The sequence below is a fragment of the Ascidiella aspersa genome, chromosome 9 (assembly GCF_963924565.1).
Source record: "Ascidiella aspersa chromosome 9, kaAscAspe10.2, whole genome shotgun sequence".
Classification (NCBI taxonomy): domain Eukaryota; kingdom Metazoa; phylum Chordata; class Ascidiacea; order Phlebobranchia; family Ascidiidae; genus Ascidiella; species Ascidiella aspersa.
The window spans coordinates 25,098,608-25,122,354 of NC_139455.1; the positions used below are offsets into that span (position 1 = coordinate 25,098,608).

Consider the following 23,747-nt stretch of genomic DNA (forward strand, 5'->3'; position numbering starts at 1 on the left):
AACCATTAAAATTTGGGCGATTGATAAGCAATACCCCAACTAAAAAATAACAAAAAAGACAACAAAAAGCAATCTAACCGTTTTAAGCGCAAAATTTTATAATAAAATGTCAAATGAAAACACTTAATTTCAACACAAGTCATTTGACTTAATGACTAAAGTCCAAGTCAAGTCATTTGTCCAAAAGACTCAAGTCAAGTCATTTAAAAACACTGACTTAAGTCAAGTCATTGACACTGCATTTCATGCTATTTTAATTGTTATCACAAGATAATTAATGGCATTTAGTAACGATTTACGTGACACAGATTTGATTTTACTGAACTAACATAAATTTACTGAATAACTACAATTAAAGACGACTGTGGGGTAAATTCACAATAAACGCCAACTGCCAGTGTTGTAATGACTTAAGTCAATGACTTGACTTAAGTGCACTTAAGTCACTGTTTTTTTTTTGTTTTTTTTTTTTGACTTGACTGAAGTCTTTTGGCAAAATGACTTGACTTGACTCAAGTCTTTTGGACAAATGACTTAGGTTAAAATAAATTGTTTTAATTAGGCAATTATTTATAAAATTGCGTTATTTATCCCAATCTTTGCACATAAAACAATTTGCTTGTAATATGTTGTTTATATTTTTATTTTTTTGCTTGAGTTGCTCATACTCGGAAGAGTTTACCGGTTTTCATAATTTGAAGTTTTATTTTTTTGACAAGGGCTGGAAGTTGACTTGCTCTAATTATGACTTGACTTGTTATTTATTCAAAAAGACTTGACTAGGACTTAAGTTATTTTACGAATGACTTGACTGGGACTGAAGTCATTATAAAATGACTTGTTTACAACACTGCCAACTGCTATTAAAGAAAACAGCTGTTGCGAATCGCCCCATCTTATCTAACATACCATTGTAATAAGCCTTTCATTACTAAAAAATCAAACTGTCGTTTACTGGCATCAACTTTTAAGCAGTACATTACAGTGTTGTCATGACTGGACTTAAAAGTTGTCTTTTAAATGACTTGAATGCGAATTAATTTATTTCAAACTGACTTGTTTAAAACACTAAAAACTGTAGATTACAAGACTATCTAAAGCTGTTTATAAAATGTTTTGTCCATTGTTTATTATTTGTATTTACGCAAGAAAAACAACCACACTAAAAATGTGCTGCGTTAGCCTTGTTACAAAATCATAAAACATTTACCGCCTTAGATGGGACAAGACAAAAACCCAACATATAATATTATTTTAAAGTAACAGCTTTTACCAGTTAGGACTTAAAAATAACACGAATGACATTTCAGTTAAAAATGCGTTATGTACAGTTTTACAAATGTATTTGCAGAACTGGTCGAAATTGGCAGATTTAGAAGCCGTGGATCTTGACTTGGTCTTTTTTGGCAAGCCCAACCTGGAAAAACAAATGTGGTTGTACTTAATGACCAGAAAAATGGTCAATTAGGGAGTTTTAAAAATATTTATGGCATTATATTGACCCAGTGGCAACGAACTGACCTATTATTACCTTTAAAAAACTATTGTAAAATAAAAACAGATGAATGTAAAAAAATTGAAACAGTTTTGCCCACTTATGAGCAAGTTAGCACCATACTTTGGGAAGCATAAGTCCCACTACTCGGATATGACACCAAATTATTTTATTATTCTGGTTAAATGAGCAAAACATACAACTGTAATGTTTTGTGGGTTGTTCAGCAAATAATTTTTTTTAGCACTGGGCTAATTAGTTATCATTACTGTTAATATAAGATTCTGAAAAGTTATTTTTTAAAAGCTGAAAGTGCCCAGTTAAATTGTGGTGAAACTTATATGTTTAAATTGTCGATATGAATACTTTTACTACCAATTGTCATCAGAAATTGGCTCCAATGTTTTTAGACATTTGACTTGTTACCCTTTGTTCAAGTTTAACTCCAGTTGAACTTACATCCAATAAAAATTGAGCAATGTTTTGTCGTTGATCGCCTTGCATTTGAAGAACCTCTCCATACTCAGGATGGTCCACCACTGTTCCGTTGCAAGCAAACACCTACAAGTAGTAAAAATATATTAACTTTATTCTCTCTAAAGAAACCTTCACGAATTTCATTTAGCACCCATTGGTAAAGCAACTGTCAAACTTTGGTAGGCCGCCCATATTTTCTTTAGAATAAAAACACAACAGGAAAACTTTGGATTTTGTGCGGAGGAGATATCTAAGCAGCTTATTAGTTTAGTGGTTCTTAAACTAGACTCCACAGATTCCCTTAACTTCATTGGTTCGTATTTTGGGGACCCAAAGGCCTCATAATTTTTTGTGCACTATTTCAAAACTGTTATAATTTTTTCAAATGACAAGAGATAATTGAAACCAACACTTTGGCCTCTATACTGAAATTCATATAGACTAAACTGGAGTTGCATATTTGTACAGGAGTTTAACCAAAAAACAACAGTATCCTAATGTCTTCTTTGTTTAATGACAAAAAACGCAAAAATATTTAAGGGGCTCCTGTTTAAAAAAATCAAGAAACCCTGTATTAGATGCTTAACTTATGCTAAACAATTACTGACCATGTTTGCTCTAAATTAGCATTTAAAACAAGGGTGAGGGAGAATTTTGTAGAATTCTAAAACTTGGTGTGCAAACCATATTGTACACATAATAGCCTGGAAATTTAGTGCTACACGCTCGAGCTCATGGCAAAAAGAGCCATGAAATACAAGCTGGCTGTAACATATAAATGACAAATTCAAGCGTTTAATATAGCAATAATGCACAAATATGAACAGTACATTAATTGCAAATACTTTAATTTATTAGATGCTCACCTTTTTGCAAGACTTGACAATCTTCTTTTTGTCGTAATCATCAGAGATTCCCTGCACAGTGGTCAGTGTCTTTCTTCCATTTCGTTGCTGGATTCGAATGTGAATCACCGTTCCTTGGCTTCCAACGTCATTTCCTTTCCTGGCATCCGCAAACGGATCTGCAAAGCGTTTTGTAAGTTGTTTAAATAGCGATGGCTTTCGCGGTATTTTCTATCAAAACGTGACTTCAGAAGGGCTAGATTACAGTTGTTGAAAACATATGAATTGTATGTTGTTTAGGGCAGTGGTCTTGGACCTTTTTAATAAGCGACCCCAATTTAAAATCAGATTTAAACATTGCGACCTCATTTTTTAAGATAGGAATAAATTATAATAATGCTGAAAGCTAAGTAACCCGAGCAAATATGTGTAAATTATACACATTTAAGTGTACCAAAACGATTTCTTTCCTCCCTTTGTTGTGTGGTATTTTACTGTGGTGTTGACCATGGCGATTCCCTGATGTTCTGAATAGGTAGTCGGAGCGTTGGATTACCAAATGAATAGCAGAAGAACTTATTATCAGCACAATGATGTGTGTGTGTCTTTCTTCTCTTATTTTTTCATGCTGATATTTTTTTAAATTCACATTAAAAATCACATTAAGGTGAAATAAATATAAAAACAGACAAATGTAATAATGCTCAGTCAATCACAATGGCTTTATTTGTGGAAAAAACAGTAAAATTTTTTTTTTGTAAATAATAAAAAAGCATTTCAAATTACCTAGGTCGCTTAGAAAATCGTTATATCATATTCCTTGATTGACTTTTCACGAATGAATAAATTTTACAGCGATATTTTGCGCTCTGAAAGAGCAACTGCTCGGGTGATTAGACCTGAAGTGCTATAATTTGAGCTCTTTCATGTGCCCTATGCGTCACGTTTTTTTTAAATTAAAGTTTTTGCCAGTTCAAACGGATTATACACCAACGTCATTTCCTTTCCTGACATCCGCAAACGGATCTGCAAGTCGCTTTGTAAGTTTAAATATTGATGGCTTTCGGTAGTTTCTATGATACACAAACACAAGCCTTTATCTTGATCCAAAAGCAACTACAGATGGGCTAGATTACAGTTGTTGTAAACAAAAACTTGTATGCGGTTTAGGGAATTTTTATCTTCCTTTTGTTGTTTGTTTTTTACTGTGGTGTTCTGTGGTGGTGAATATAAAAACAAACAAATGTAAAAAATGCTCTATCCATCACAATGGTTATATATGTGGAAAAAACAATTAAACATTTTTTGTAAAAAATAAAAAGGCATTTTGAACTTACCTAGGTTGCTTAAAAAATCGTTACAATTATTATTCTTTATATTAACACAATGCCCTTGGAAACCAAATTTTAATTAGCATTACAAAAAAGATAAGACGCTTTTTTTTGATATATATCACATTTTGGAATGTATATACCGTTGTTTTGAAAAAAAATCTATCTATCTATATGTTGATTAGAGCTACTTCGATGAAGGGTTAAATAGCCTCATTCAAAGCATTATACTCACCATACTTTTCGAGATTAAGGACCTGGTCGCACATGAGATTTCTTGACTGAAGTTTACTTTTAACTGAAGCGAAGTGTTGGTTGGAGATAATCCCAGTTTAGTTTACAATTTTAGAAAAAAGTGGAGCCTAAAAGCAGAAAGATATAGGTTGGAACACGATTTGCATCAAGAGAGATATGAAAGAACTGTATACTGCACTTAAATGGCATTTGCATACTAAAATAAACAAGAGAAATATGAAGATAAATAGAACTTTGAAATTAATGAAGATAAAAGCGTTAAATTTGTAAAATTGATGTTAAAATTATAATATTTATTAGGTTAAAATCAAGTTTTTATCATTTCGGATTTGCAATTTTGAGCTTTTACCTAGAAAATAAGTTTTGGCAAGGCAAAAACCACAATATTTAAACAGAATAAAAAAATTAACAAGTTCTTTAAAAAGAAAGTTTGACAGTGATAATATGGCACAATTGGATAATGATCCTAAATAAAACAATAGCTGAGGTGTTTTTATATGAAAACAATATATAAATTTGTACAAACAGAGTAAAATATCACGTTCAAATATAGTGAAAATTTATGGAACAAAACAAGGTAAACTACACAATTTTATCTGCTATAAAAAATGCTGGCATTATGATTGTGTACCATTTAGTATCACACACAAAGTGAAAGAAAAAAGATAATGACATTAAATTAAAATAGGAATGTAGACACAATGACATTAGTCATTTTTGGATAAAAATTGACCCAAGAACAACACTTGTAGTAAACACTAAACAACACTGTGTATCATACACATAGTGAAAGAAAACAGATAATGACACTTGATTAAAATAGGAGCTGACAGAATGCTGTTATTCGACTCCATCGATTTTATACAGAAAAAGTAAGGCAAAAAAACGGTCTACACATCGCACATTTGGGTTAGGGAGCGAGGAGTTTAGGTTCGGGTGGGTCAGACATTAATAATAATAATAAATATATATTAATACTTAACCACCCACAGCCAACCCAAATAATGTGCGTTGCGGTATTTTCCTATTTTTTGCATTACTTTCTCCATACAAAATATAAATTATTCACTCTTGGATGCAAATCTGCCCATAAACAACACTGTGTTAGTTGGTTTGTGTACTATAAAAAACAAAAAAGGGTGATCACATATAAACTTTGGTTTTTTTGGTGGTGACCAGCAGCAGCTAGCCCCAACTATTGATGGCACTATAGTTGCGGCTGTAGCTTCTGAACCCTCTTCGTTAACTTCTATAAAAGCTTTGTGTAAAATAGAACTTAAGAAAAGGTTTTTCTCATTAGAGATATTTCCAAAATCAGCGCTTTCAGAAAAAGCTTCTTTGATTCCCATTTGTTTCAAACCAGAGTCGAGATCAAAACTACACTCAAGCAACATTTTAGGAACTTGAACTTTTATCCACCGCTGTATAAAGTTTTCACTGTTGATTTCGTTGATTAATCCTAGAACATACTCTGGGGTTAACTTTTTTGCTACTTTGAGCAAGCCAAACCTTTCAAATGGCAATACTATTAGCATTGAAACTGCTTCCCCTTTATACGGCAGTTCCAGTATCTCTGCCTTTAATTTTTTGTCTGTTCTGTGTCCATAGCATTTCAAAGCATACATCATTGACACCTTGCAAGATTTAAACAAACCAGTGTGAAAGACTTTCTGTTTAGTCTGCATTTTGTCAAACTCAAAAACCCAGTCTCCTTTAAAATACACGGCATTGGCAAGAATCATCTTTGTACTTGAGTTAACTGAGCCAGGGGGCATTAGATCCTTAATCTTGTTTCGTGTTTGCCTCTCTACCCATTGGTTGATTTCAGATCTAGAATTATCAGCATCACCACTAAAATCTAGTGTTGTAATATCGGCTTCAAAATATTCCTTACATTTTTCCACGAATTCCTGTCGCAATGTGAATGAGGCGTCTGGAAATAGTTTGTTTGCTGTTTCCAAGATAATGCTTTCTTTTGATGCATTAATTTTTTTCGTAATATTTAGGTTGGCATCGTCTAATTCCGCATCTGAAAGGTCTAAGTATCCAAGAGCCTCTTTTAATTCTTTCGCTGTCTCGTTTCGAGATCCAGCTAAAACCATGCTCATGGCAGAGGAAATGCTGTACGGCGAGAAAAATACATTTTTCTCACTTTTACCAAGTATTTTGTACAAGTTAAGGGCAAAATGCAAATTCCCACTTTCAACCATGGTTCAATTGGCAATATTATTTAACTGCTATACCTCTATCCGAATGGACGACAACTTCTCTCCTTCAAACTTCTAAAACAGGCAAACTAAGTTGAAAACAATAAATAATCTGCTTTTATCGCAGAAAATTCCAACACTTGTTTTTTCTTTTCTTTGAGTAAAAGGCTGCTTAAACATGCGCGAGACTACTGCGCTGTACTGCCTCCATGTGGCAGAATGGTTTCCTTGCCAATCACCTTAAGATAAAAGAATGACAATACGTAAGATAAGTAAGGCATAAAACGATGTCACAGCACTACTTAATTCCTGTTAATTTTAGTGGAAATTTTTTTTAGTATAATACATATTTTTTGTAAAAAATACGCCAAAAAATTGCACCATAAAACAATTTGGATAATAACACCAACGGCATTGAGAGAGTCTTCAATATGCTTTACAGTTTTAAAAAAGAGTTGTTAGAAAGATTGGTATACCACTTTCAAACTTTATTTCAATAGGTTCACCTGCAAGGCGGATCCAGGGTTAGGGGAAACCAGGCCTTGCCCCTACAAAAAACTATATTGCTTTGTCGAACTCTTTCCATGTAAATGGAAACATTTTGTTATGCAGTAAACACAAATTCTAAAAAGTGCGATTTCTGATGATTAGACCTTAAGTGCCATAATCAGAGCTGTTTCATGTGCCCTATGCGTTACATTTTCTTTCAAATTTGAGTTTTTGCCAGTTCAAACGAAATATTGCCTACGCAATTTTTCGTAGGCTACTCGGATCTGCCCCTCGTCACCCACTATAGTAATTTAGTTTAACTTCATTTTGTGAAGAACCTAAAACATTATTTTATTAGCGTTTGATTAAAAAAATAGACTTGAAGTTCGTAAACAAAATGGACTTAAATAAAAAAATAAACTTAAAGTAGGCTCACAGCTTTAGGCACTTGAATAAAGGAAATTATAAGTTATTACCATCTTATAGTGACAAACAGAGTCTTGCAATTCGTCGACGTTTTATGACCAGTAGCTAGTTCGACTGGAGACAATTAAATGAGTTAATAATGTTTGCATACAAACCAAATCTTCGGCGCTTCACAAATGAAAGTGGTCACTTAAAGGTCAAGACGCAACTTGCCTTAGGCATAACCAGTTTGTAACACCGGCCAAGCTATACCAATAGACCACAGACATGCCTAACATTTAATCACAGATTTAAAACTATATGATTTTAATAATCCCTGATATGAACTTGATGGTTCTCAAACAACGACTTGTAAAAAGAAAAAAATGAACATAAGGTGAATAATGATAAACAACGAAGAATATTTTCTTGCACTTAAATGTCTTTAATCTGAACAGTACAAATTGGATGGCTACATGGCATTTAGTTAACAACAGTCCAAACTTAAACAAAACAGCACCAAATTATTTGACCATGTACAAAAAAAACAGTAAGTTATTTTAGTGAACAAACCCATTGATTTAAAACTACAACTGAGAGAAGTCTTTCAACTTTTCAAAATCCAGCTTTAGGGCTAGAAAAGCTATTGCCCTCGACCTATTTTTGTCTGTAAAACTTTCCACAGTAGTTAGAAACTGAAACCACTTTCATTCACAAAAACGATTTAGTTATAATAGAATATTCCAAGTTCGATAACAATATATAAGTTTATTTACGCAATAAATGGATGCTTTGCACATATCAGATGGCAGTTTTGATACATGTACAACACCTTGCAGTCGAGTAGCCCTAAATTATTTTGCTTTGTATTCGTAGAGTCAATGGTTAGGCAGCTATAGGCAGTTTATCACAATATTGTTTGGAATGGTGTGAAATGAAAAATAAATCTAAACCAGGGCTTCCAAAATTGGGTGTCGCGTAACGAGAAAAACTGTTATTTTTTAGTTTTACACGCCAATGACAAACTTAATGCAAAATGTACACCGAAGCAGTACGTAAACGAGAAATGTTATGTTTTTAACTGCTAAACGTATAGGGGGTGCGGAAAATTTTCATAAATTAAAAAGGGGTCGCAGATTAAAAAGTTTTGAAGCCCTGATTCAAACAGAAGATTTGTGTGCACAATACAACTAATTAAATCAATATGGGCGTGTCCACAAGTCAACGTACAAATTATTACCAAATTAAAGTTTATTTTACAAAATATATGTTATTTATAGTGTGCGACAGTTTTTCGTAACCTTAGTGGTATCAATAAACCTGAGAAGAACTTAATGGATTGGCAGCACCATTTTTTTAGATTATATTAACAAGTTATAATCGATCCATTAGTGAATAGGCAGCAACAAAAATAAATGACCTAATAATTTGCATTTAAATAAAACTTTAATCGTTGTAAAGGTGTAACATTTCGATTGTTTTTTTTAGAGTTTAAAAGGGGTAACTCATATAAGATCCCGTAAATGGTTAAAGTAGTCGTTTTGACTGATAACCAACAGTCTTAGAACCGCTGAATACGGCAAATAAAATATAATACTGGAAATACCGAATATTGCGAGATCAGCAATAGCATTACAAGAGATAACAAAAATGCATAACTGGCTAGTTATTGTCGCAGTTAAATGGTGGCTGTTGACTTTGTGGGCTTTAAATGGAATAAAAATTTGAAAACTTTGGTCACTGCTGTAAAAATGATTGGCAGCTTTGAAGAACACAGAGTCGAAAAAACAAATAAAAACAGACACACGTAAAGGGCGTTTTCACACACAACGCACACAACGCGAATGTATGCGCAGCGAACACAGTGAAATAAGTAAGCGAATAAATAGATGTCAGGGGATATAGAACAGTGGTTCCCAACCTTTTTTGATAGCAACACCGTAATAAAAAGATAGGTAAATGGCGGTACCCTTTCTAGCATTTTCAAGTGTTTTGTTTTTACTGCAATGTCATTAAATGGAATTGAAACAACAACATAGTAATCGTGCAAAATGTAGGAAAATGTTTCTTGATTTATTGCACTCTAATGGAATAGTAAAAATTGTAGTTAACAATAAGGAAAAAATGTATCACCGTTGTATTGACTTAAGTGCATCCTTTGGGCAATTGACTTGACTTGGAAGTCATTTTAGCAAATATGAATAGTTTTTATAAAAACATTTCTTTTATAAAAAAGTCATTTATTTCAATTTCGTGGATGTTAAACGAAATGCTTGGCATAAAATCAAATTATTAATTTTGATGGTTTAACAATCATACGATGCTCGCGACTTAGGGGCAGCTCGACTCGATGACCGAATGGTCCTTTCGCTGTCCTTGTGTTATTATTTATGTTATTTTGTTTTTTCGATGTTTGCAAACATGCACAAAAATAAATTGAATCTGAATCTGAATCACGACTTGACTCGGGATCGAATGCAATGGATAAGCCGGGGCTCGATCTACATCTACGTCTTAAAAACAATAACTAAGTGCATTAGGTTGAAATATAAAACACCCACATGGTTGGGAACCACTGCAATAAAGCTAAAAAAACGCGCCTCAAAAACGCTTCGTCATCTTATCTTGAAGGCAAATCGACTTGGAGCTTTCGAAGAGCTCACACCGGTGCACAACAGCGCCACCGAGCGGTTTACGTCGGTGAGAAGTGCGTTTATGTGGGAAGCCATATTGCGCGAAGAATTGCTGCGTTCAAGGTGCTGAAAAGCAAAGAAAATGGCGTTTAGGATTGGGGTGTTGGTGAAATATGATGTAGAGCCTTGTAGCATACTGGCTGGAGGTTGTAGTAGGACATATTAAGAATAGTGAAGCCTATACATAAGTATAGTTATCACAATGCAGCGTCATATTGTAAGGGTTATCAAGCGGGAATTTTGAGTTAAATAGAGCCATAGAAGTAAAAAGCGCCGTTACAAACACTTCGACTAAGACGTGTAATGTTTTTTAGATTGCCAAGAAACTCTGGTTTGCAATCAACAGCAAAAGACGAAGAACCAGGTTAGTTAGAATTCCTGTGTTATTCGTCTAATCTTAAATGCAAGAAGAACGCCAACAACAACTTATTTTCAGGTTTTAACGTCTCGGAAATCTTTATTGATTTTCAACATCTGCATTTAAAAAATATCCGAAATGACAAAGGGCGTTTCACTATTTTTCCTGGACGGGCTAATTAACAAAAAGTTAAAAAATTGAAAGCAAATAAAATGGCGTTGGTTACGGTAGCATATATCACATATATTTGTTGATAGCCGTATTTTTGTAATTCTAAATCATGAAATCCAGTGACACTGTTTAACGACAAATTGTATATTGTAATAAGGCTCGGTTGTGCAAAAGCTTGCCAAGATTACAAAACAGTTAGTCGCTTAACCTGATTTTAAAGTATATATTAGAAAGAGTGCCTCAAATGGCGCAAATAAATGGCTTTAAATACATCATACTTGCGGACTAATTAACATATAAATGAAAATTGTCCTGAAAGTTTGAGCGAAATTTAACGTAAAATATAAGATTGTTTCGTTTAGTTGAATTCATTAAACTATAACACTTGAGTTGTATGCAAGTATTATCTATGTTAAAATGTACTACCAGTAAGTATATGTTTCGCCTAAGATTTGTAAAATATAAATATACTTTCTGCTGAACAAAAAAACGTTTAGAAATCTCACTGAAAATTCCCCAGACAATATTTTATCCAAAATAAATCAACCACTTAAACATTCGCACGCGCTAGACATAAAATGGAGTATTCCAATAAAATAAATTGAATTTATATATGGCACTATGAAAAATTAAACGCCATGAGAATATTAATGTTTCGGAAACACGCCTGAAAAGTAAAGACACATAACCAAATGTGCACAACAAATTAAAAACGATTTTTGCACAAATATTATCACGTGTGGCCCAGAATAAGTCGATCAAGGTCACACAAGGTGAAATATTTTTAGCAACAACGTGATCGTATTTGCGGGCGGATTTTTCAAGTATGGCTTTGGTAAATAAATTTAAAGCTCGCTAAAATGTCGCAGAGGCCGTCCTACGTTTAAGCTCGCTAAAATGTCGCCAAATATGGATAAAATAACCCTATAGTTGGTAAGTTATAGAATTACAAGCTATATTATAAGAGATTGTTTTAGAAATTTGAGTTTGCGATACCGTTTCGTTGATCAAAACACCTTGAAAAACAGTGGACATAAAATTTATAACAACATGCGGTAAAATCTGATTTGCACTACTTCCACAATGTTGTGAAGGTTACTGCCTTTTTTGTTATGTTAGTGGATATTAAAAGACGCAATCTTTTGAGATGGCTTATTCAAACTCATGCTTTGTCGCTTACACCGCCAATGTTTTCAGTTTGATAGACTATATACAAACAGAGATGACATTTATCGGATTGTTTTTATCTGTTAAATTTTGCGCTTATAATTTATCGCAAAACTGCTAAATAACTATAAGGCCATATTTTTTCCTTTCGCCGTTCGGTAGCTCATGAGAAAATAATTCATTAAAATGGCGGAGAAAATAAGTTTCTTGCCACGTTATATAACGTTGGATGTTTTACGATTGTTATGCGGAAGCCTTGAAAAAAGAATTCATGTTTATCGCATTGGATCCGCTATTGCAACAGGGTGTAATTTTTAGGTAAACGCTCAAACCGCAAAATTAGAAGATAAAATAATGTTATACGTCAAGTTTTCGGCATCTTAACGCGTTTAATCATAAATCGACCGTTTAATATTTACTTATGTTGTTTTATATCGATCGTCATACATTTCGTAGGTGTGTCAGACTTGCTTTAGCTCAGGGGTTCTTAAACTGGGGTCCATGGACCCCTTGGGGGTCCGTGAACTAGTTTTAGGGGGTCCATGAAGGTCTAATTGAAATATTAGTGTATATTTAAGAGGTAATCACATCATTAAAGAAAACAATTTAATCAAAAATAAAACGGTTTTGCACTTTTCACTTTCGCATTTTTGGACCAAAATCAGCAAATTTATGAAGTATATTCCTTTTGTGACGTCATTTTTTAATATTTTTTGCCTACAGCGTTCCACACGAGATGAAAGAAAATTTTAGGGGTCCGCGGTAAAAAACGTTTAAGAACCCCTGCTTTAGCTCTTTTGGTGTGCCGTAAGTGAAAAAAGATTGCGAAGCCCTGGTATAGAGAAACATTGCGTTGTGGCAACGTTTACATCCAGCTCTAAAGTTTCCAAAGCAACCGGCAAAACAAGGATGAAAATAAACCTTGTTTTGGCGAGAAAATAGCCGCTAAACACCGGCGACGAATTTTAACGGATTCTGTTTCATTGTGTCGGACGTGGAAATTGATACGAACTGGTTTTACGCGATCAGACGAAGCCTTTGTTGCCCGTATTAAAATTGCCAAGGGATGCGAAATTTTAAGGCGGCGCTATTTAAAGTGAGCTGCGACAATTTTTGACGAACAAAAAGTTAGGGCTATTCTTTATAAGTTAACCGTCGCCCGTGTTTTGGCGTAACAAAACTCATTCCCTGTGTAGGTCCGTCGTAATGCCCTAAGTCAATGACTTGAACTAAGTGCACTTGAGTCACTCTTTTTAATGACTTGAATGGAACTTAAGTCATTGGGTCAGGGTGACAATTACTTGTTTAAATTCATTATTTTTCAATAAAATTGGAGTATTTCTTTATATTTGTCTTTCTTTTATATTTGTCCCCTGTATTTTGGCGAAACAAAACTCTATCAGCATTGAGAGGCTAAGTGATAGACTTCCGTTTAGCGGGGAACTATTATCTTTATGATATTTACCCATTGTCTTGCCTTCTTTTGAAATACATTGGTAAATTTTTAAGAAAGTTTTAAAAAGCACAAATCTAAAGGCATGTTCAAGTTTTTTTAATTCTTAAATTAATGCTAAATTTTTATTTAAGCCAAATATATACAGGTTCATAATATGAATATCAAAGCCCATACAGAAGTAGCATTTTGAACGTTTCGAATAAATCTTTATATAGGTTCACATTTTTTAAGGTTCAATTTTTGAATGGGTTTTTATACGATACAGAAAGAGGTGAAAATTGAAACGCACGTCTTACACGAAAACGCGAATCTAATACTTCTAAATTACAGCGGATAACGTTACTATTTGGGCAAACGCGACTGGATCACCTACGTCATATTTCACGTAATGACGTCACAAGAAACGCAAAGCACGAATTATAAGACTTTTGCGGAAAGCGGCTGCATGCAGGTAGTTGTCGGGTTGGGAAAATGTATGGCGTTATTATTTTTCGCTTTTTTTTTATGTAGTTTTCGCTTTTTTTTTTAACATTGACATTGAATATTTTATCAGCATGACAAAAAATTCCATTATGTCGAAATTTAATGAAAGATCCATTACACATACACTTAAAACAACTGTGATTCATCCCATCAGTAGACGTTCTTATTAAACAACGATAACGGCTTAATATCTTGTTCGCTTATTCAGTAGTTTTGCATTAAGTTTTAAATTTAATAGTTTTTGTCATTTATGAAAAGGAGGATTAAGGCATAACTATTTTCTTAAGATAAACATAAATATATATTTAATTAATGCGAAGTAAAAATTTTTCTGTGGGGTCCGCCGGAGATTCCTTAAATATAATAGTGTTTCAATTAATTTTACAATTAGTTAAATTAAAATAGTTTTTCCCCTTTAAATGATGTTTATGACAAAGATTCTTACACAGCGATAAGGTTTCGAGAAAAATAGCAGCAGGATAATATTGCCCCTTATAAGATAAAGGCAAAAGTAGCCACTCTGGGCTGTAAAGTATTTATGCGGTAGCTCAGTATCTCGGCGTTATTTTATTTCGCAAACCTCAGCAAAAGCGTGCGTCGGTTAAGTTTTTCAGGGCGTTCACCTTACCAGCCTCTGGCTAATATGGTTGGCAAACCATGAGGTTGCGCCAAAAACGTTTTGCCCGTGGCCAATGAAGGAATAGCGCCTGCCAGGCAATATGTTTTACCATCAACAGGTTAGACCTTTCACAATTCTACCCGGAAAGTCTTACCTCAACATTTTGTGGCCATCTTCTTACATACGACGGTCTCTGCAAAAATAAGAAAAAACAGGGGTAACTACAGTGTTTAACGACTTAAGTCAATGACTTAACTTCATTTTAAAATTAAATTCGTTATTTAACAGCTATATCTCAATTAAATCAAAATGCAAACTAGAATATCAAATTAAAAAAGTATAAAGTTAATTACAGTGTTGTACTGACTTGAGTAAATGACTTGACTCAAGCGTACTTAATGCACTGTTAAAAGGACTTAAAATGACTTTAGTCTGTTGAGCAAAATCTTGACTCGACTTTAGAATTTTGGACAAATGACTTTGGTTGTAATCAAGTGTTTTCATTATGATTTTTTTTATATAAAATTGGGTTGTTTATCATCAGATTGGGGCACAAAACAATTAGCTTGTTTGGTATATGTTGCGTTTTGTGCTATTTTTTGGTTGAGCTATTACCCCAAATCCGACGAGTTTGCCAATTTCAACAGTATACCGTTAGATTTATGACTGGGACTTATTTGTTTAAAATGCCTAAAAAAGTTTTTTTGTAACACCTTGATAAGGGCTTACGTATTTTTGCAAATGACTTGACTGGGACTGTGACAATTGTAAAATGACTTGTTTACAACACTGGGTAATTAAATCGCGTCTAAGTAACAGTTGACGAGTTTTTGAAGCAATCTTAATAAAATACCACAACGTTCGATACAACCGACATGTAAGTTGTAAGTTTTTTTATCCAGTTTCATAAACTTTGAAGCACAATCAACAATTTTCGCAGCAATTTTAACAAACAGAAAATCAGAACATTTAACATCGACAATATTCAAACTAGAACATTTAACATCGACAGAATGTTGTTCGATTCCGTAAATTAGGGAAATTTTATGAGATTATGTAAACATATTAAAAATCAGAATTGTTTATTTATATTATAACCAAAATTGTGTGAAAAAAACAGGTTATTTCGTCGTTTTCACGTAAAATGTTAAAGCGCAAATTTGCCAGATCTCAGCGGCGATATACACACCGCGTAAATTTGCTGACATTGCATGAAAACTTTGACACAAGTTTTTATCGCTAACTGAAGTGATTTGCATTGAAAAATATCCTGGGATTTATATCCTCCTTTTTCCCGACTCACTCTTCTCAAAATGACGTCGTTTGCTAAGCATAAGCAACTTATATAACTATTTTAAGTTGCTCTTCTAAGCCCCGAGGCTTTATTGCATTAAGGGGACAGGCAGTGCCAGTTTCAAAGTTATATTGGGATTAAACATTTCAACATTTTTTTGTTTTCCGTTTACCATATCGCTTGTGGCATGGATTTCTATAAAAAATAATTCATGGGCGGAATTGGTGTCTCAACTGGAAAAATCCTTACTTTACGAACTATTTTTGCTTTCTAAGCGGTTATTTATATTAATGCAAGTCAAACCTAATACTGTCGCCCTAACGCTGTTTGTTTATCCTTTAAATGACTTTTTTTTTTTTTCTGATGTTTATTGTTAAAATTAGAGTTGTTTAAAGAGACGGCTGCAAAAAGTCGAAAAAGCTACCCACTTCTGTATGGGATTTGATATTCATTCTACGTCTAACTACAACCTCCAACAATTATGATCAAAACACTTCACTTTGATTTAAATCTTTATTTTTATTATTTTTTTATTTAAATCTTTTTTTAAAGTGAAAAACAAATGCTGTTTTTACCTGTAGTTTGAGTAGCTCGCCAAGTTCCCGGTGTACGTTGCGCGTTTTAAGGACCAGGGACCTGAGTTCACTTGGGTGCATGGCCCTGCGGTGCCTTCTCGCGTGGACCAGAAGAAATTGCTCGAAGTCCTCGAGAAATTCGATCGTGGCTTCTATCGAAAGCTCGGGGTTGGATTGCTGTTGAAACATAAGCGAATGTTTACGACCTTATGTACGGAGAAAAGTACAGTTTTAAACGGGACAGGGTTGCCAGAAAATCAATGTTTTCAATTGTACATATTAAAAATATTTGGAGCATAATGGTTGGAGGTTGTAGTAAGACGTAATAAGAATATCAAAGCCCATACAGAAGTATACCTACTTACCTACTTCTGCATGGGCTTTGGTTTTCTTAATACGTCTTTAAAAAAACATGTTTTTTGGTCTTTGAGAATCATAAGTTTTCAAGTCTTTGCGTAGTCCTAGTAAAAATATCAAAGCCGATAGAAGTAGATGGCAGTTTGAACGTTTCAAACAAATCTTAAGATATTGGCTGGACGTGACGTCATGTCTAAAGACAATGGTTATAAACGTTCACAGTTTTAGCTGCGTTATGAAGGACCAAATGAATAAAAACGCAAAAAATAGCATAAGATCAAAATAACACTTCTATAGGTAAAACATCCAACTTCGTCTAAATTATTAAACGAACGTCGCACATACTTAAATATCAACCAATGGACGAATAGTTATTTATTATTTTTAAAATAACCTGGTATACAACCCATAATGTCAAACAGCATTTAAAGGATAACGTCAATTTGAACTGGAAATGAGGTGACACTGTTTAAAGATGAATTGCATTAAAATCTTGACAAAAAATTGATTTCTACTTTGAACTGATGGAGCACAGTTTTAACACAATTTGTCGTTAAACAGTGCCACCTTATTTCCAGATTTTAAATTAGACAAACATAGCTATCAACAAAGTTCAATAAAAAACATGTACACTAAATCAGCATGGTAAAACCAGACTTGGACAACTTGACTTATTTTGGCTATTTATAAAAAAAGAATTAAAAAATAATTAGATTAGAATTAGAATTAGTCGCATTTTGCTCTAAATTATTGAATTTGAAAACTTTATTTTATCTAGTTGTCCAAGTCTGGGTACAACTAAAGCGGTGTGCTTCGTGATAAACGGTACGCATTTATAGCTAAGCTTCGAAATTAGCTTATGATACTACATCCAGCCGATTTAATTCTTTCAGCCCGCGGCATATTTCCCAAATAAATCTAACATATCGTTTTAATAACCTATTATCCGAAAAAATTCGTCGGGTGCAAAATCAAGCTAAATTTGGACGAAATTTGAACATAAACGACATTTTCTAAAAGCTCTTGTACTGCTTTTATATCCCCTTCGTCTTAAAATAAATTAAGTCAAATACCGTGAATACAAATTAATATTCCGTTCGCGGCCAGCGACCGTCAGTATTTTGAGTTATCCGGCCCTAGTTCAAAACCTTTGGTGAGCACTTTTCTATATGGTGGACTATAAAGAGCGGTTCTATCCCAGTTTATGAAAGTATTATTTCCGTCTTGAAAACTTATTTTTCTGTCTTGAAACTTCAATTATGGAACCGATATTTATTCGATTTTCTAATGATATAGTTCAATCATTAATTAGCAGCATAATTTAAAAAGTTTACTTGAACAACACCACTATTGGCCTACTTTTGTCAAAATCGAATAAAAATGCACATAAATAGTTTACAAAATTAAAAAAAAATGTATAGTCAGCTTTTTGAAATTGGTCGTTCAGTTTGGTTGAAATTTATCGTTCAATTTTATCAAAAAAATTAGTATTGATTTGTGTTCAAAGTCATTTTAACCGTATTACATCTTTATTAGAGCAATATACAGTATAAAAAACGCGTGAATAACGACTCCTAGGTTATTTAACTCAATGCATTTCTAACAGGTCAAAATTTTGTCAAAATAAATTATATTTAGGTCAAAATTTGTCAAAATTTTAATTTTTCAGGTCAAAATTTCTTAATTTTTAGGTCAAAAATAATCGCCCTACTAATAACTAAAGTGTTTTTCAAATACATTTAAGTTATGTATTATGATGAAAAATCTTAAAACCAAAAAATTTAAGTAAATCATCTAATGATTTGTAATCACATATCGAAACGTCTTTATCAAGATGATAACGATTTACTCGACCTTCTTGGCTTTAAACTTGAATTCCAATAGGTGAGAGAGAAAAAAAACATTACCTGTTAACTACTTACAATTGTTATATAGTCTTGAAATTTGTTTTATTCTGATCTCTGTACTATGTTTTAACATGACTGGAAAAAAGAGTAACGAGATTAGGTGAATTCAGCTTTTAGTTTTGGGCGTAGTATGTTCGCTTGTGCCACACAATTCAAATAACCTTTTTACCAATCAGAGCATGTCATTACTTAACTGTCTACTATTCCTTTCAGACGGGTGAAAGTAGAACATTTTTTTCAGTTCAATGGTGAAAAATTGTTCTAGCGGAACGGACAAACATTTTCAGCGGTGACTTCACAAAGTTACGTCATAGCGTGACGTCAAGATAGATAGATATGTTTATTGTTAGGGAAGTAAATTCAAGTTACATTAAGAAATAGAAGGTTCCCGTTCGATTGTGTAAAAATTCTATTGGAATCTTAATTTAAATAAAATTAAGGAGATTGCAAGTTGGCCTGGTAAAAAAGTATATGGCCTGGTAAAAAAGTATAGAGCCTGGTAAAAAAGTATAGAGCCTGGTAAAAAAGTATAGAGCCTGGTAAAAAAGTATAGAGCCTAGTAAAAAAGTATATGGCCTGGTAAAAAAGTATAGAGCCTGGTAAAAAAGTATATGGCCTGGTAAAAAGTATAGAGCCTGGTAAAAAAGAATAGAACCTGGTAAAAAAGTATAGAGCCTGGTAAAAAAGTATATAGCCTGGTAAAAAATGAGCTAAAACACTTAAATATATGTATTTTATTTTTATCTACTAATATTGGCATTTTTACATTTGTTTTTCTACAGAAACTGATAATGCTTTATAGGCGTAATATATATTTCTGAAAGATTTTAAGAAATTATTTTATGTTTTATCTGTTTTATTAAATAAACAGTTTTAAGATCTGGTAAAAAAATGAATTAAACCTCAACAAAAAGAAAAAAGCGTAACCCCATTCCTCCCCATTCCGGAGCGTTCCAGCTTACTTTCACCGCCGCATTTAGGTAAATAAACTCGCTACAGCTGACAGTAGAAGTTCTATTTTCATCATCAACGTTAAAGCTGGCAATGAAGGCCTGTCTTCGCCGGCTAATTTAACACTTAATTGGAGGGTATAAACCGACCGCACAGCAATGGATTAGGAGTGTCAATAATTACGTCGCGTTTGTAGCAATCCCTGCAGACACCGCGTTATATTTTCGTAGAATTCGGCGTTAAAGTTAAAAAATTTTTGACTTTGCGGCAATAGCATTTTTGAGACTTATTTTCTCTACCAATTAAGGAAAATCACAATGGTAGGAACGATTAATAACGGAATATCTTATATTCAATATATTCAAAAATTCAAAATAGTAATAAACACTTTATTATCTTGCAAAAAATCAAAGAAGGCAGTTAAATACTGAAGTAAGGCCATATGTATTAATCTGCTCAAACCTTTCACAACTTTAAAAGAGGAAATTACCTTTGTCAGTCAAGTGTTAAGTCCAAATTGTATGCAAAATAAGTTATATAAGATGTAACCACCCTAACGTAGTGGTTTTTAACATTTTATATCCACCAACCATTAGTGTGTTTCTCAACCTGTTTGCGGCGAGCCAAATACTAAAGTAAATAAAAAAAGAAGCTTTTGCGACCCAATTTTCTTTACTCTATACGCGTTGTATGCTTAATGTGAACACAACCAAGCAAGACAATAGCATTGTTAAACCAAGTTAAACTAATACTAGGCATGCCTTCGCATTGGTTCAACATTTTTTTTTTAATTTAGACTTATCTTGCTCAGAACTTAAATCAAATAATCTAACCATGAGAACTACTGCAGTTTACAACCAAACCAAACTAAACAGCCACACAATTTTGGGTCGCGACCTGTTGGTTGAGAAACGCTGACTTGGTGATTTTTTACTGTCTTTGAAACCTTTAAGTTCAACTCAATTTAAGCTAATTGGAAGCCAAAATGAATAAAAATACTTTGCAGTCAGCGCTAGCCGCAGATTATAGATTAGTGCTCCACAACTGGTGTGCCGCGAGACCATGCCAAGTGTGCCGCGACCTTCCCGGAGGTGTGTTATTTGCGTTTTAAGCGTGCTTGTAACTAATCAGTCCAATCAACGTTAACTCATCAAGGCAGGCATGTTGATCTTATGCGATAATCCCAGGTGTAGTTTTATGAGCTTTTCATAATAGTTAAAAGTTATTTTAAAACATATGTTACTCTCTATCACCATAAATGAAATATCAAAATAGTTTTTATAAATGACTTAACTACCAGGAGTATAAACATACAGCAGTTGTTTTCATATATAGTGAACACCAAATCGGAAAGGGAGATTAACCATACGCTCGAAACCCACAAAATATTATTGTGAATATACTGGCATTTTGTGACTGTAGACCTATATTTATTCTTGGGAGCTGTTTCGAAAAATAAATTAAGCTTAAAATCACCAACACTAATGTCAGGTTTTAGTTTTTCGAATTATTTTAAGAGCCCTCTGTTCCATAATCAGCTATTGCAAGGGGGTACAATTTTCAGGACTTTGACCGCTTCAGAAATTTTCAAGTCTGCAAAGCCGCAAAATCAGAGAATAAAGGAATGCAATTCGTAAAGTTGTTGCGTTACATCATTAATCGCTCATCCGACACCCCCCCTAGGATATTTGCTGAAGCTTGTCGGTTGTCGATCACATGTATTTCGTAGGTGTGTCGCCGAATTGATTTAGCCCTGATTGTGTGCCGCAAGTGGAAAAAATAATTCGGAGCACTGTGTTAAATTATATTACTCGATATCATTGAGCTAGGATAAAATGTAACTCAGGGAAACCACAGTAATATTTTTTATGATTTGTTAATTTTCTAAACTTCGCATGAGAACTGAAAACTATTGGCGTGCCACCTAAAAACACACTGCCCTAAGGCACTTTTGCGGTTTATTTTAATAAGCAATTCACCTATATTGATACTTATTTAGTTTTTACCTCTGCCATGATTGAAATAGTTATGTTTCATGCAAAGATATTCAGAGATCGGATTTCTTAGTTTAGAATTTTCTTAGTTTTAGAAAAAAAGCTTTTTTTACAATTTTCTACTAAACGTTAAACTTACTTATTTAGCAGAAATAAAAAGTATTTGGTTGTTTAGCAGCCAAAGTTCATTAAGGTTGTTGGGAAATAACCAAAGACTAAAAAAAGCATGCACGAATTAAAAAAATCAACTTACCGCTAAACTTTCGTGCTGCGCTGTGTCCAGGTAAATTCCATTTTCTATCCGCATTTCGTGCCGAAAAACCTTGGCGTTTCGCCTTAGAATTGTTTTTACGGCGTTAATGTCTCTCCTAGTCCTTTTACAGAGAGCATCGGCGGGTAAATTTTCGCTCAAGACACCGCGTTTAGTCCTCATTAGGTTGATATCGCTGAAAATTGGAAGCATTTTCTTGAAAACTGCACTGTTTTTAAAGACGCCTTGCTCCAGCGGGCTGATTTTTGTGTGTCTTGTCTTTGAGATGATTGTGGCGGCAGTTAGTACGACGGGTTCAAAACAGGAAGGCAGCAAAAGAAAAAGCAACAGAAAGTGAATAGCTGATTGTAAGAATTGCTGTTTCAGTTCCCAAACCAAACCGAACATTGTTTTCTGCGAAACAATACAACAGTTAATGGGCATTTGTGACGAACAATGAAACGTTTTTTAACTAAAAACACTTGCAAGCTTTGAATAAATGTTATTAGGATTTCTTACAAAGTAAACAGTCATTTTATAAGTGCAAATGCCCTTAGGCCTTGTTTTCCCGTGAAAAACAGACGTCCGTTATTATCAACTTGTTTACGTTTCTCATCTTTTAAAGCATTACAACGATTTGAAAACTACAATTAAAATAAAAACTTAAATGCCTTGATTGTTAAGATGCATTTTTTTTCAACTGATTGAGTCCTAAAAATATTCTTTGGCTTGTTAGGACCTTTTAGACTTGAGCTGTATTTATAAGTGACTGCCAATTGGGGTAAAGTTATGTGTATAAAAACATTTTCCACTTAACTTGCCAAGTAATACAAACCACGTGGTATCCTGTGATACACATATTAAAGACGAATCTAAACCTTATATCAGTGCTGGACTGTAGCCAATTACACAACTTTTTCGCACGCAGAATCCACAAAAAATACCAGCACTTACAAATCGTCGGATGAAGGGAAATTCCAGTCGTGCATTTTCTTTATTGCTCGTTCGTTGTGGTGCTGTTGAATTCAGCAGCAGTCGCTGCCAGAAACTCGTCCAAAACTAAGCTCGTAAGCAGCACATGTAACCGTTGGCGGCGACCGATAAAATGATAGCGGTATGGCGCGACGCGAGCGACATAAGATGACCGACACTCGAGTTCCCTTTTGGTGGTCTGGCGGTCCTGCTGAGAGCGTCGAATTGCCCTGAGGGCTTTTAAGAAGTAAGAGCGGGGCACGCGTGTCCCGAATGATAAAGTAAAAAGCGGGCAAAATGTTTTCTCTATCTGCTTTGCCAAGAATTCCCTTAAACAGCCGATGACCTGACGCAGCGCTTGAATTGTACGCGATTGCTCGGCTAACGACTGATGAGGTGTCGGCTGCAATTTCGGGCCAAGTTCGTGATATGGCGGGTAAAAATTGCTCCTGTTTTAGTCAAATTGCTGACGACTTTTGCAGGCAAATTGGGGCGGCGCATGCGAGGTCTATTCTAACGCCTTCATTAAAAGTTATGCAAGCGTTATTTTTCAGTATGTCAGAGCAAAAAACAGTTTATGTCAGATCACACAAATTCAGTTTTAATAAAAAGTGGTGATGTGCCATTCGATTGAGACGTGTGGTAAAAATCTGAATAAAGTAATAAAGCCTACATACGAGAATCATTCGAACGAATTTTCTCAATAAAACCACTTTAGGAGATATTGATAATACTAGCGATGAATAACGGCGTAATAACGTTATTTTGGGATTAAAATCACGCATTTCAAAGCACAAAATACAGTTTAAATAAAAATTGTGGAGGTGTTATATTTAAAATAAGCGTGACGCAATTTAAATGAGAAAAAAACGAACAAAGACTCTGAAAGAAAATATTTCGATAAAAAATTCTTAGAAAAACAACATTTTAACAGATACTTATTTTAAAATAACTAATGGAAACTCGTCAGACTTTATTGTCCACCTTAATAAATGT

General features: G+C 33.9%; 2 protein-coding genes and 1 pseudogene across 2 annotated transcripts; all 3 read right to left on the minus strand.

The window, feature by feature from the left end:
- Nucleotides 1-1,112: 1,112 nt before the first annotated feature.
- On the minus strand, nt 1,113-4,531 carry LOC146134612 (eukaryotic translation initiation factor 1-like). Its single transcript, XM_083396599.1, has 4 exons — nt 4,384-4,531; nt 2,839-2,996; nt 1,955-2,056; nt 1,113-1,417 (listed from the first exon to the last, which is right to left on the minus strand). The coding sequence occupies exons 1-4, from the start codon at nt 4,415-4,417 to the stop codon at nt 1,373-1,375; spliced, it is 339 nt and encodes a 112-aa protein (XP_083252725.1). The 5' UTR covers nt 4,418-4,531; the 3' UTR covers nt 1,113-1,372.
- LOC146134613 (serpin B8 pseudogene) lies at nt 4,511-6,751 on the minus strand (annotated as a pseudogene).
- Nucleotides 6,752-8,317: 1,566 nt separating this feature from the next.
- Nucleotides 8,318-22,865, minus strand: LOC146134614 (uncharacterized). The gene is made up of 5 exons (XM_083397144.1): nt 22,734-22,865; nt 21,783-22,193; nt 16,321-16,497; nt 14,606-14,644; nt 8,318-10,263 (listed from the first exon to the last, which is right to left on the minus strand). Exons 2-5 carry the CDS (start codon nt 22,185-22,187, stop codon nt 10,120-10,122), a joined length of 765 nt encoding a protein of 254 aa, XP_083253270.1. The 5' UTR covers nt 22,188-22,193; nt 22,734-22,865; the 3' UTR covers nt 8,318-10,119.
- Nucleotides 22,866-23,747: the final 882 nt, after the last annotated feature.

What these genes read in the sequence shown, in the direction of transcription:
- LOC146134614 (XM_083397144.1), bottom strand. Translation starts at nt 22,187, where the DNA reads ATGTTCGGTTTGGTTTGGGAACTGAAACAGCAATTCTTACAATCAGCT. An exon ending in CGCAGCACGAAAGTTTAGCG is followed by an intron (nt 16,498 to 21,782) that starts GTAAGTTGATTT and finishes ATGTTTCAACAG; the next exon opens with CAATCCAACCCCGAGCTTTC. An exon ending in GATGGCCACAAAATGTTGAG is followed by an intron (nt 10,264 to 14,605) that starts GTAAGACTTTCC and finishes TTTGCTTTTCAG; the next exon opens with CACCTTGAACGCAGCAATTC.
- LOC146134612 (XM_083396599.1), bottom strand. Translation starts at nt 4,417, where the DNA reads ATGTGCGACCAGGTCCTTAATCTCGAAAAGTATG. An exon ending in CCTTAATCTCGAAAAGTATG is followed by an intron (nt 2,997 to 4,383) that starts GTGAGTATAATG and finishes AACGCTTTGCAG; the next exon opens with ATCCGTTTGCGGATGCCAGG. An exon ending in TTGCTCAATTTTTATTGGAT is followed by an intron (nt 1,418 to 1,954) that starts GTAAGTTCAACT and finishes TTGTTTTTCCAG; the next exon opens with GTTGGGCTTGCCAAAAAAGA.